This window comes from Nicotiana attenuata, unplaced genomic scaffold (genome assembly GCF_001879085.1).
Source record: "Nicotiana attenuata strain UT unplaced genomic scaffold, NIATTr2, whole genome shotgun sequence".
Lineage (NCBI taxonomy): Eukaryota > Viridiplantae > Streptophyta > Magnoliopsida > Solanales > Solanaceae > Nicotiana > Nicotiana attenuata.
Genome location: NW_017673332.1, coordinates 82319 through 95926, shown reverse-complemented (window position 1 = coordinate 95926; position 13608 = coordinate 82319). Strand labels below are relative to the sequence as shown.

The 13608-nt window shown below is 37.9% G+C and overlaps 1 protein-coding gene across 1 annotated transcript; it reads left to right on the top strand.

The window, feature by feature from the left end:
- Positions 1-2296: 2296 nt before the first annotated feature.
- On the top strand, positions 2297-8474 carry LOC109216076 (ABC transporter C family member 8). Its single transcript, XM_019380203.1, has 11 exons — positions 2297-4912; positions 4993-5313; positions 5405-5491; positions 5567-6181; positions 6235-6390; positions 6509-6803; positions 6913-7127; positions 7242-7547; positions 7660-7723; positions 7803-8042; positions 8146-8474. Exons 1-11 carry the CDS (start codon positions 2948-2950, stop codon positions 8274-8276), a joined length of 4395 nt encoding a protein of 1464 aa, XP_019235748.1. The 5' UTR covers positions 2297-2947; the 3' UTR covers positions 8277-8474.
- Positions 8475-13608: the final 5134 nt, after the last annotated feature.

Here is a 13608-nt window from a genome sequence, read left to right as displayed (position 1 = left end):
TCGTGCTATAGCCCGATCCATTGCGAGGTTGACCTCGATGTGATCTCCTGGTCTCGATTAAATTAGCAAAATCAGGCAAGCCAATTTTAACCGTATGCAGATATATAATTTATATATAATATGTATATAATTATGTATAATTTGTATATAATTTATGTATATCGACTAAAAAAATAAATAATAAATTCGACTGATTATTTGTGCAAAGATCCTTGTTAACCAAAAAGTCGCCCATTTATTCTCTTAAATTAAAAATAGCTGCTTAAATATATACATTACGCAAGAGATTTCTTTAGAAGCAGAATACTTATGTAGCTCCGCACATACACATTGCACTCGTTTACATATATATTGTATGATTTCACTTATTATAAACCGTTACCATTACCAATATGTATCTTTTAGGTGACTTAATTTTATTAGCATTCTTCTACGATATTAGTGTTGTTGGACCTCTTTATAATAATATCCCTATATAATATTCATTTACTATATGTTAAAATACATATCCTCTATAACAACACTTCACTATAGCAGCCAAAAAATATCAAAACAAACTGTTATAGAAAAGTTTGACCGTATATATACTTCTACTCCTTCATTTTTTTTTTTGTTATTAAATGGATAAAAGGAACAAATGGCCAATTAGGTTGTTGGGATGTCTTTGAGTTATGCTTCTTCCTTTACAACGTGGCTATTCTCATGCAATATATGACAGATTTTTTATTTAGTGTAACTATTGTCATTTTCTTAGCTAATTTTTCTTATCATATAATCCTAAACTTAACCGATAAAAAAGTTCCAACCTCGCCAATTTTTAATTTTTTTATTTTACTCTTGTCGGTCTAGAGAAGAAGCTTTTTATTGTTTTTTCTCTTTCTTTTTTGGTTTCTTTCTGATGTCATGCAAAACACTTGTAGAATTGCATGTAGGTAGTAGTTAAGTAGATTACAATAAACATTAATAATAGAGTTTATTTTAAAGGGGAGTCTTGATGTAAATGATAAAGTTGCTGGTCACAGGTTCAGGCCGTGAAAATAACCTCTTGCAGAAATATAGGGTAAGGCCGCGTACTATAGATCCTTGTGGTCCGGCCCTTCTTCGTACCCCACACATAGCGGGAGCTTAGTGCACCGGGCTGCATTTTAATAATATTTATTTTCTTTTATTGACATTTTGACTTAGATAAAATAAGTAGATTGCATGTAGGACAAAACATTAATAATAGAGTTTAATAATAATATATTTCGACTTGGACAAAATATAATTGACATTTCACATTCACAATTCCATTAACTTGATATTTGTGCCTAATCAATCTTGTAATACCCAAAAGTGATTGCAGAGTGACCTACAATTTCAAAGAAAAATATTTTCTTTTTTATAATTTTCTGAAATTAAAGAAAAAGCAAGGCTGTTTTATCTTGTTCAATAAAAAGGTAATACAACCAAATTCTTATAGAATAAGATTGAGATTCAAACACCTCATTAATATCGGGTCAATTAAGCCTTTGAAACTAGTGAAAATAACCTTCACAGTCTTAGTTTCTGCTTTTAACGAGATTTTCTTAGCTTCTAAAGCTGAAAAAATGAAATGTATTGTTGGGTTAAAAAAGTCGAATGACACTCTTAACATGGTGTCATATTGCCGCTTTGCATCAAGCCCGGCCACACCAATAAGAAATCTCTATACCTTATATGTCGATTTCCAATCATTTCAGCTATCAATGTGAGACTTTGTTCGCACACCCAACAATCTCCCCCTCGATCTAAGTTTTGCGTGTCCACTATCACGATTCACGGGTCTCCCCCTCAAACTAAGTTTCACGTGGCCCATTACTACGATCCACGGGTCAATTTTCGAGATTCACTATATGCCACCAACATTGCCAGAGTATTTTTGGCAACCAAAGCCAAGGGTTAAAGAAATCGAGCCCCACACCATCATCCCGCCTTCACCATACTTGTCCCGCTGAATTTGGGCTCTGATACTAGTTGTTGGGCTCTAAAACGGCCCATTGATACTCTTAACATAGTGTGATATTACCCACTTTGGGCCAATCATTTAAGCTACCAACGTGAGACTTTAGTTGCACACCCAACTGTTATATTTAATTTGTTGAAACTTTGTAGAATTGAGAAAAAAATGAAGAAAATCGGCAATAGGAAAAAAGATCACGTGAAGCTGTGTCAGCTGACTGATTCAGAGCAAACAGAATAGAACAATACAAACATTTATACTCCTCATATTGCATTCTCATTATCATCACCACTTACATAAAATTAGTGGTTTTGTTCTTGCCGTCTCTTTGCCGTGCTCCTATCACGTATTATAAAATTATTTATTACTATTAATAAATACTATAAATAAATCCTAGTATAAATATGTACATCTCAAATATATATAGGTAGCTGTAGGTTTAATTTGCATATGAATAGGCATCCCTCTAAACAATGGCTTCTCCACGTGCTGTTCAACTTGGTATACTATTTTATTCCTTGTATTTTCTTTGCTCTGTTAACATCTTAGTTTCCATTTGAACCAACTAACTGCATCTTTGATTTTTAGTAACTCTTTCCATTATATTGTTGCTGGCTCTTAAATAAAGGAAACTGTTATAGAGTGAAGTATTGTTACGAAGATAAATGTTTGTGTTTTAGAATCTTGTTACTTGGGTTCAACTTTTCGATCAAAAATCACTACGTTTTCAAAAGCACAATGAGTTTAGTGTTACCGACCTTAGACTTAGAGAGGTTGAACCATCATGTTAGATGCGCCTCTGTTCTCCAGCAAGTTCATTTTGTATTAATGCCTTTTTTTATCTTCTTGTCTGTTTTCATAATATGATGGCATATCATATATTTTTTGTGAGCCGAGGGTCTATCGGGTAAAGTCGGGCGTGCACACTACCCTTCTCACACCCCACTTGTGCTGTTGTTGTTGTTGATGGCTTATCATATATTTGAATACAATGATACTGCAGGAGAATTCAATTGGGGTTCATTATGCATCCACAGAGCAATAGTAGATGCCTTGAATCTTTTGTTAGTCTTTCTTTTCCTTCTTGTCTTACTTGTAACTTGTGTGAGAAAAATTAGAATTTTTTGTGGTTATAGGAGGGATTGGAAAACTCTAGGAATTTCTGTTTGTTGTGCTGTTGTAAGCATTGTGTATTTTGGTCTTGGTTTATGGGAACTTAATAGTAGTAAAGATGGTGGTGTTAGTCATTTAAGTTGGTTACAATATGTTGTTCGGGGATTGATTTGGATTAGTTTAACTGTATCATTGCTTGTTCAAGGATCCAAATGGATGCAAATCTTGATATCAGCTTGGTGGGTCATTTTCTTTGTGTTGATTTCCACTCTCAATATTGAAGTTTCCATAAAAACACACAGCATCCCGGCTCTGGAAGTGGTGACGTGTCTAGTGTCTTTCTTGATTTTCCTTTCTGCCTTAACTACCTTTTATCACATCATTTCTCAATCCTCTTCAAAACTGAATTTATTAGAACCTCTACTAGTTGATCAACCTCATCACAACCAAATTAGTATAAGACAGGCCAGTCTTTTTAGCAAGTTGTCATTTTCTTGGGTAAATGGTTTGCTTCGCCTAGGAAACTCGAAAACATTAGCTCTTGAAGACATTCCTTGTCTAGGATCTGAGGATGAAGCGATCTTAGCATACGAGCAACTTTCCCGTGAGTGGCAAGCACTCCAAAGGGAGAAGCATCAGAACAATTCAGAGAACTTACTCATTAAGGCCATAGTAAGAGTTTACCGGAAACAAATGGTTATTGCTGGAGCATTAGTACTTGTCAGGATTTTTGCTGTTGTAATTGCTCCGTTGATGCTATATGCATTTGTGGCTTATTCAAGTCGCGAGAGAAGAACCTTTCTTGAAGGTGTTCTATTAGTGGGGTGCTTGGTTGTTGACAAGGTTGTTGACTCTCTCTCTTCCCGACATTTCCTTTTCTATTCGAGGAGGATTGGTATGAGAATGAGATCAGCTCTGATGGTGGCAGTTTATAAGAAACAGCTCAAGCTCTCAAGTTTAGGAAGGCATAGGCACTCAACTGGGGAGATAGTGAACTACATTGCTGTGGATGCTTACCGAATGGGAGAATCTCCGATGTGGTTTCACAGCGCATGGGGCTTTGGCCTGCAAATATTTTTAGCTGTTATTGTTCTTTTCGGGGTTGTAGGACTTGGGGCAATTCCAGGTTTAGTGCCCCTCGTTATCTGTGGGTTGCTGAATGTGCCATTTGCAAAGTTACTTCAGAAATGTCAGTCTGAATTTATGATTGCTCAAGATAAACGACTGAGGTGTATGTCTGAGATTCTTAATAGTATGAAGATAATCAAGTTGCAATCCTGGGAAGAAAACTTCAAGAACTCAATTGGCTCGCATCGAGAGAATGAATTTAAGTGGTTGGCTGAAATTCAGATTAAGAAGGCTTATGGCACTTTACTGTATTGGATGTCCCCAACTATCGTCTCGTGTTTCATCTTTTTGGGGCTTGTCCTTTTGGGGAGTGCCCCATTTGATGCTGCTACGATTTTCACTGTGTTGGCGGCGTTGAGGTGCATGTCAGAACCTGTTAGAATGATACCCGAGGCTCTTTCAGCTTTGATTCAAGTCAAAGTTTCTTTTGATAGGATCAATAGTTTCCTACTTGAATCTGAGATCAAACCAGAGGATGTAATGACATCTTCTTTGGGGGATTCAGATCATAGTGTTTGTATAGTAGGTGGTCATTTCACCTGGGATCCGCAGTCGCCTGATGCAGTGCTTAAAAATTTAAATTTTCAAGCAAAAAGAGGACAGAAGCTTGCAGTTTGTGGGCCAGTTGGAGCTGGGAAATCATCTCTTCTATATGCCATACTTGGAGAAATACCAAAAACCGCAGGAACAGTGAGTCATCATATCAAGATATTTATATGAAATATCTCCGATAATTAAGTGACTTCAATTCTCCTTGCAATTGTTTCTAGGTACATGTATTTGGATCCATCGCTTATGTCTCTCAAACTGCTTGGATCCAGAGTGGAACAGTCCGAGATAATATACTATTTGGGAGGTCAGTGGACGAAAACAAGTATCATGAGGCGGTTAAGGTATCTGCTCTAGACAAAGATATCGACAGTTTTGCCTATGGTGACCTCACGGAGATAGGTCAGCGAGGGCTCAATATGAGTGGAGGACAGAAGCAGCGGATTCAGCTTGCTCGAGCTGTGTATAGTGATGCTGATATCTATATTCTTGATGATCCTTTTAGCGCTGTAGATGCACATACAGCATCAACTCTTTTTAATGTGAGGTTAACTGTGAAAAATTAGTATCATGTGTGTCAACTTTGACTGACCAAAGTAACATACTCTAGTAGTATTTTGAACATAATTGCAGGACTGTGTTATGACTGCTCTGAAGAATAAAACAGTCATTCTTGTTACTCATCAAGTGGAGTTCCTCTCTGAGGTCGACAAAATTCTGGTAACTAACTTTAACTAGTTAGAATCTCTTTCCGGCTCTTATTCATTAATCGCTTTGTGTCAATTATTTATCCAGGTAATGGAGAGCGGACAAATTACTCAATCAGGAAGTTATAATGAGCTATTGATGTCCGGGATGGCCTTTGAGCAGCTTGTGAACGCTCACACAGATGCTGTAGCTGGACTTGATCCTCTGGCCTTTAAAGATGAACATGAACCTTATACAGGACTTGGAAATGAAGTCGAAGAGACTGAGAAGCCTTACATTGTAAAAGTAAACAGCCAAAAAGAGGTTTCCTTAAAGCCGGGAATACAATTGACAGAGGAGGAAGAAAAGGAAACTGAAACTGCTATGTGGAAGCTCTTCCTAGACTATGTTGTAATCTCCAAAGGATCACTTTTCCTTTGTTACAACATACTTACCCAGGCCGGGTTTGTTGCTTTTCAGGCCGCTGCAAGTTACTGGCTTGCAATTGCAATTCAAAGTCCTAAATTTAGCCATATCATGGTTATTGGTGTCTATACTTTAATATCACTAGTTAGTGCATTTTTTGTGTATCTCAGATCTCTATTTGCAGCTCTCCTCGGTTTAAAAGCTTCTAAAGCCTTTTTTTCTGGTTTCACGAATTCCATTTTCAATGCTCCCATGCTCTTCTTCGACTCTACTCCAGTTGGGCGGATATTGATCCGAGTAAGACTTTAATTTGTTGAAAAACACTGTCGTTTCCTTTGAACAACTTATAGAATGTGAGTGTATTAGATTTTGACATGCCATTCTCCTATGCGTATGTGATGGCTGCTGGAATAGAATTGCTTGCAATAATCGGCATTATGGCCTCAGTGACATGGCAGGTTCTCCTTGTGGGCATTGTTGCTACTGTCGGCTCAAAATATGTCCAGGTGAAATTGCTTTCCTCTAAAATACCTATGTTGCACGGACTCTCCAAAATACTACTTCTTCTCTTACCTAAAGCAATGACAAAGTTGTTAATTTGAAATATTTCCTCTTTATCTGAAGGAACATTATCAACCTTCTGCCAAGGAGCTGATGAGGATCAACGGGACAACAAAGGCTCCTGTTATGAATTATGCAACTGAGACATCACTTGGAGTTGCCACAATAAGAGCATTTGGAGCAGTCGACAGATTCTTCCAAAACTACCTAAAACTTGTCGATGCAGATGCAAAAGTATTTTTCTGCTCCAATGGAGCAATGGAGTGGTTAGTTTTTAGAACTGAAGCACTTCAAAACCTCACCCTATTCACTGCTGCTTTTCTCCTAGTTTTGATCCCAAAGGGTTTTGTCTCTACAGGTACTCATGCTAATATTTTGTGCTAATTGATATTAACATCTTTCAATGGAGGTGTTTCCTGGTTTCCTATGCTCTTGTTGTTGATAGCTTTTTTCTTCATTCCATTCAGGTCTTATCGGACTTTCTCTTTCTTATGCGTTGGTACTTACCAATACTCAAGTTTTCTTAAGCCGATGGTATAGCAGCTTAGCTAACTATGTGATTTCGGCTGAAAGGATCAAACAGTTCATGCATATACCTCCCGAACCTCCAGCAATTGTGGAAGAGAATAGGCCACCATCTTCTTGGCCTACCAAGGGTAGAATAGAATTGTTAGATCTAAAGGTGGGGGTACTTACAACGTGTAATCTTACATATATATCCAATTATCATCTAACAAATGTTGTGAAACTGAAAACTTGGAGATATCTAACCACTATAGCTCTTGGTCCGTTGCAGATCAGATATCGTCCAAATGCTCCGTTAGTTCTCAAAGGGATAACTTGCACTTTCAGCGAGGGGACTAGAGTAGGAGTTGTAGGAAGGACAGGAAGCGGCAAAACAACACTTATAAGCGCTCTATTTCGCTTAGTAGAGCCTTACAGTGGGCAAGTTATCATAGACGGTATTAACATTTGTTCTATAGGCCTCAAGGATTTAAGGTCAAAACTTAGCATCATCCCTCAAGAACCAACACTTTTCAAGGGGAGCATTCGAACAAATTTGGACCCTTTAGGCCTCTACTCTGATGATGAGATATGGAAGGTAAAATCAGACACAATTCTATCAAAAATTCACAATACTTTCTCATATGCTCCTTTGAACAGTACATGTGCAGCTTCATACTCTATTAATTTATTTGGTATCTGGTTTACAGGCTCTAGAGAAATGCCAGCTTAAGGCTATCATTAGTACACTGCCAAACTTGCTAGACTCCTCCGGTGAGTAAAATTTTCAACAAACGTAACAATTATTATCTTTTCGAATGTACCTTATTATGTTTGAGTTCACTTTCAACAGTCAGTGATGAAGGCGAAAACTGGAGTATGGGGCAACGACAGCTCTTCTGTTTAGGCAGGGTCCTTTTGAGGAGGAACAGAATTCTAGTATTGGATGAAGCAACTGCCTCTATCGACTCGGCCACTGATGCCATTCTGCAAAGAATTATTAGAGAAGAATTCTCAAACTGCACAGTAATAACTGTTGCTCACCGAGTTCCTACTGTGATAGACAGCGATATGGTCATGGTCCTCTCTTTTGGTATGTTTCTTTAAGTTGTAAAGTTGGAGCATCAGTTTCAATCTTACTGTTTTATTTTAGAAATGATTAACAAGATATTAATGCAAATTTGGTATTGGTGTAGGGAAACTTGTGGAGTATGATCAGCCCTCAAGACTCATGCAAACCAATTCTTCTTTTGCTAAACTTGTGGCTGAATATTGGTCCAGCTGCAGAAGGAGTTCTCTTCAGAAAATGGATAGCTACATTAGCTAGTGAGAATGTTGTCTTCTTTTTTCTTGTTTTCTTTTTGTTCTCATCTATAGCTATGATTAAGGATGCGGACCCAGGATTTAAAGGTCAGGGGGTGCACTTTTAGATTCAACCAAAATCTGCTTTGTATACAGCTGTCCATTACTAATACATCACTATTTTCTAAAGACATATACATGTATACATGAAATTTTTGCCGAACTTTACGGGTGCCGGTGATCCCTTCCAGTATTGCATAGTTCCGCCTTCGGCTATGATTAGGACCTGCTTGCTGGTTGTACTGTGCCTCTTGTTCCTGTGAAGATTAACATTCCAAATTTGAAAGAGAACAAAATAGGAAAATTTTGCAAAGTAAAGAATTACTAAAATAGATATTCCTGTTAAGGAAGACATGCATATGAATATGCTAAGACTTTGCATATTGTTGGACAGACACATGAGAGATTAACTTTTCTTGCACTGAAAATATATAGTTATTTTACACTATTGGGATAAAATTTTACGACACGAAACTATTCAATAGTTTCAAGTGTAATGTGGTAACTTGAAAAGGAATAAATAATTAACAGGTTAAAATATATTGAGAGGAAAACAAAATTTACATGTCTGTATATAACAACAACAACAACAACCCAGTAGAAAAATAATTAATGAATGCGTTGGATAGGGCTGGGAATATATCGGGTATAACTGATAGCCCAAACCGAAAAAAGCTTATTGGGTTAACGGTTCGGTATAATATTTTTTCACTATTGGGTTATCGGTTTGGGCCTCGGTTTGCCAATTTCTTAATGGGTTAACCGATAATCCAATAAGAATTAGTACTATTTCAGTTGTGGTTGGACAACTATTGAATTACTAGTACTCTTGTTGCTCTTGCTACGAGTAGACTCTGAAAAAAGACATTGATCTCTTGATTATGGTTTGGCAGGAAACAAAAAGATTGTTATTTATGTTCCTGTTAACTTCTATTTCCAGCGAATTGGAGATGGAATGCTTGTGGAGTTGTAGTATCAATTTTTGAGATTGCACAGGTCTTGAATTTGTCAAAATGAAGCATGCTTCAAATATTAGTTGTGTATACTATATGTGAATTCTTCTCTTTTTTGCTTAACTCCAGTGAATTGTCTTCTTTTTTTTGCTTAACTCTAGATTGAGTTATCTTATCGAGTAAATCGATAACCTAACCGATAATGGTCAATAATTGTAACGACTCGGCCGGTCGTTTCATGAGTTATAGCCCTATTGCCCCCATTTCTGCTTCCTTATGTGCTCCTCAGCTGTATTTCATCGTATTGTGTTGGTTGGTTCGGGTCCGGAGTGGTTTCGGTGTGGAATGAGACATTTAGTCTCCTATTTAGAAGTTTAAGTTGGAAAAGTCAACCGGATATTGACTTATGTGTAAACGATCTCGGATGCGGATTCTGATGGTTCGGTTAGCTCCGTTAGGTGATTTTGGACTTGGGAGCGCGTCCGGAATGTAATTTGGAGGTCCGTGGTAGAACTAGGCTTGAATTGGCGAAAATGAAAATTTGGCGATTTTCGGTCGGCAGTGGAAATTTTGATATCGAGGTCGGAATAGAATTCCGGAAGTTGGAGTAGGTCCGTGACGTCATTTGTGACGTGTGTGCAAAATTTCAAGTCATTCGGAGGTGATTTAGCAGGTTTTGGCGTCGTTTGCGAAATTTGGAAGTTTAGAAGTTCTTAGGCTTGAATCCAAGGGTGAATTGGTGTTTTGATGTTGTTTTGGGTGTTTCGAAGGTTCGACTATGTTTGTATGATGATATATGACTCGTTGGTATGTTTGGTAGAGGTCCCGAGGGCCTCGGGTTGATTTCGGGTGATTGACGGAACAAGGTTGAAATTTGAGGAATGCTGAAGTTTTCACTCAGCTGTCATAACCGCACCTGCGGAGAGGGGACCGCAGGTGCGGGCTCGCAGATGCGGAAAAGCAGCTGCAGAAGCAGCCAAGGCTAAGGAAGGCACGAACCATAGGTGCGATGGGTAGAGCGCACCTGCGAGGCCGCAGGTGCGAGTAATGGACCGCAGAAGCGGTTTTTGGCGGATAAGAGATTTCCGCAGGTGCGACGCTTGGACCACAGGTGCGGTCGCGCAGATGCATAAAAAGGGGCCGCAGGTGCGAGATGCCCGAGCAGAAGGTATATAAGGAACCCTTCGCGAATTTTGGTCATTCTTCACCATTTTTCATCCGGACTTGGAGCTTTTGGAGAGTTCTGAAGAGGGAATAAAGGGGGTTTTCATTGAGGTAAGTTACTTGAGCTCAATACTCGTGATTATGGTAATTTTCAGTTGTTTAAGCATGTAATTAGTAGAAATTAGGGATGAAATTGAGGGGATTAGGGCTTGGTAATTGGAGAGTTTGATTTGGGGATTTGAGGGACCATTTGATGTCGGATTTTGATGAATTTGGTATGGATAGACTCGTGAGTGAAAGAGGTTTCTACTTTTGTGATTTTTGTCAGATTCCGAGATGTGGGTCCGGGGGCCGGGTTTGGGGTGAATTCCGGAATTATGGCCTAATTTAATAGTTTTTCGTGTGGAATTGGTTCCTTGGCCTATATTGATCGCATTGTATTTTTTTTGGTTAGATTCGGGACGTTTGGAGGCCGATTCGAGAGGCAAGGGTATCGCGGAGTAGGGATTTGACTTTGCATCGTTTTACTACTTTGAGGTGACGCACATGCTAGGTAACGGGCGTGTGGGCGTGCACCATTGGGGATTGTAACTTGGTCCGTCTCGTAGCAACTATAAAGTTGCGTATTTGACTGAAACTATATGATACTTATGTGTTTTAGAAAGAATTTCTATAAATTGGGCTGAATGCCATATTTGGGCCTTGTGCCAGAGCTGTTTGGACCCTTAGGGGCCTTTACTTATTATTCTCTCACTATTTTGACTGAAAATCTATGCTCAGTCATACTATGTTTTACTGATTTCATAACTCAGTCTTTATTACCGCGTTTTGATGCATATAAAATGTTATTTTGGGTTGAGCACCCTGTTTTTACTGGTAGCCCGAGTGGCTTGAGAGGTTTATGACTGAGTGAGGCCGAGGACCTGTTTTGTGAGGATATTTGGGATCGGGCTACGCGCTGCAGCAGGTTGTTACTGATTCATGATTAAGTGAGGCTGAGGGCCTGATTGATTTATGCCACAAGGTGGCTTGTTATAGAGCTTGGGCTATAGGAGCCCCTCCGGAGTCTGCACACCCCAGTGAGCGCGGGTACCTTGAGTAAGTGATATGAGATATGCCCAAGGGGCTGTATATGAGTGACTGTGAGGTGCCCGAGAGGCTTATTCTAAGCGATGTTTGCCCGAGGGGTTGTTCACGATTTTCATCGCTTTTACTCTCTTTTGCATTGAGCCTCTGTTGAAACTCTTGAAAAATATCTTCAAATGATTTTTACTGAAAACTGGATTTTAAATGAGATGATTTGACTCACATATTGATTTGAAAGCACGTGGTATTTACTGAGATTTCATGAATGTGTACTTTATGTGTTTTACTGCTCGTCACTACTGCTCAGTCTTTATTTACCTTTATTACTTATTGAGTTGGCGTACTCACATTACTCCCAGCACCTTGTGTGCAGATCCAGGGGTTGCTGGACGTGCTAGCGAGTGTTGATTTCATCCGTCGCGGATTCTGTTGGAGTTAGCAAGGTAGCTGCATGGCGATCGCAGCCCTGCTCTTCTCCCTCTATCTTCCTATAGATGTTATTAGTTGTTTTCCAAACTATATTAGTCTTAGTATTATTGGACAGTTCTTAGTAGATGCTCATGACTAGTGACACCCCAATGTCGGGCTTTTCTTTCCGCACTTTGTTATTCAGATTTATCTTATGAAGTTTTATTAATTAAATAGCTTGAAGTAATCTTTAAATTAAAATATCGGGTTGATTTTGGTAAAAGAGTCGGCTTGCCTAGTTTCACGACAGGCGCCATCACTGCATGGTAGATTTGGGTCGTGACAATAACTGATTAACCAATAACCGATAATCGATATCTTATCGGTTTATCATATTTGTAAACCGATAACGCATATGCAAAACCGATAATATTGACAACCAAACCGACTTATGCCCACTCCTAGCGTTGGACATAAACATAATTGGGATAAAATATTAAGACACGAAACTATTCAAATAGTTTCAAGTGTAATGTAGTAACATGAAAAGGAGTAAATAACATGCTATAACATGTTAAAATATATCGAGAGAAAAATAGAATTTACATGTTTGTATATAACAACAACAACAACAACCCAGTACAAAAACAGTTAATGAATACGTCTGCCGGGAGTCGAACCCCGATCTATTGCTTGGAAGGCAATTAACCGTTAGACTACAAACGCTATTGTTCGTGTCTGTATAAATAAGTTAAATCTGATAGATAATGTATGGGTGACATTATCAATAGAGTGTAACACAATTTAAAAGCTATCATATCATTTAAAGGAGTAATATATGTAGTAGCTACCATTAATAATTGGAATTAATAACCTAAAATAACATTGCTAACTTCCAATAACAAATTAAACTGTATTGATAGTGTAAAAAGTTCATTATATTGTCAGTGTCTATTTCTGAATCTCTACATTTCTCAATTTTTGGAGATGACGATTTCATCCTAAAGTTAGAGAGTATTCTTTTTCCCCTAAAATAAAGGTAATTAACTATGATTAAGGCTAGTGGTCAGTTAAATAAATCTGGATCATTAATATGTAACTAGAACAAGTGTCCAAATTTAAATAGGGACTTGGAAAATGGAAAGATTGAGAAATAGAAAGGAGCCAAATCCCCCAATAGTATAAGTTAATGCAAAGTTATATTGGCAATAAGTTCCCGAACGAAAATGTTGCTCCTCCACAATCACCCACAAACATATATTTTCAAATGTTGGAGATTGAAGAGTACACAGACTTCATTATATTCTATCAAATCAATTAAAAATTCTTATCAACATTTTTCTCTATAATAATCATTTATTTTCTCTTATATATTTTTTCCTTCTTTTAATAGAGTATATCACTTAATAAAATTGGTAAGCATCATACCATGTTTGTTATTCTATATCTATAATCAGTTTTATAAAAAGAGGTAGATTAAACGTGAAAATAGCACAGTCAAGCAAATTGTCGAATTAGTAATTGAAAAATAGATATTATTTTACTTAAACACGTAGAGTTCCATCATAATATGCTGGATTATAGAGGTCCTGCGTATAAACTTCCAGTATATTATGTTGGAATTCTAGCACACGGAAAGTTCCAACATAATATGCTAGACATTAGAGCTCATGCGTATGAACTTCC

Coding starts and splice junctions, on each gene's coding strand:
- LOC109216076 (XM_019380203.1), top strand. CDS start 2,948: ATGGCTTATCATATATTTGAATACAATGATACTGCAGGAGAATTCAAT. Junction 6,391..6,508: donor TCGGCTCAAAATATGTCCAG/GTGAAATTGCTT, acceptor CTTTATCTGAAG/GAACATTATCAACCTTCTGC. Junction 7,548..7,659: donor CTGATGATGAGATATGGAAG/GTAAAATCAGAC, acceptor TCTGGTTTACAG/GCTCTAGAGAAATGCCAGCT.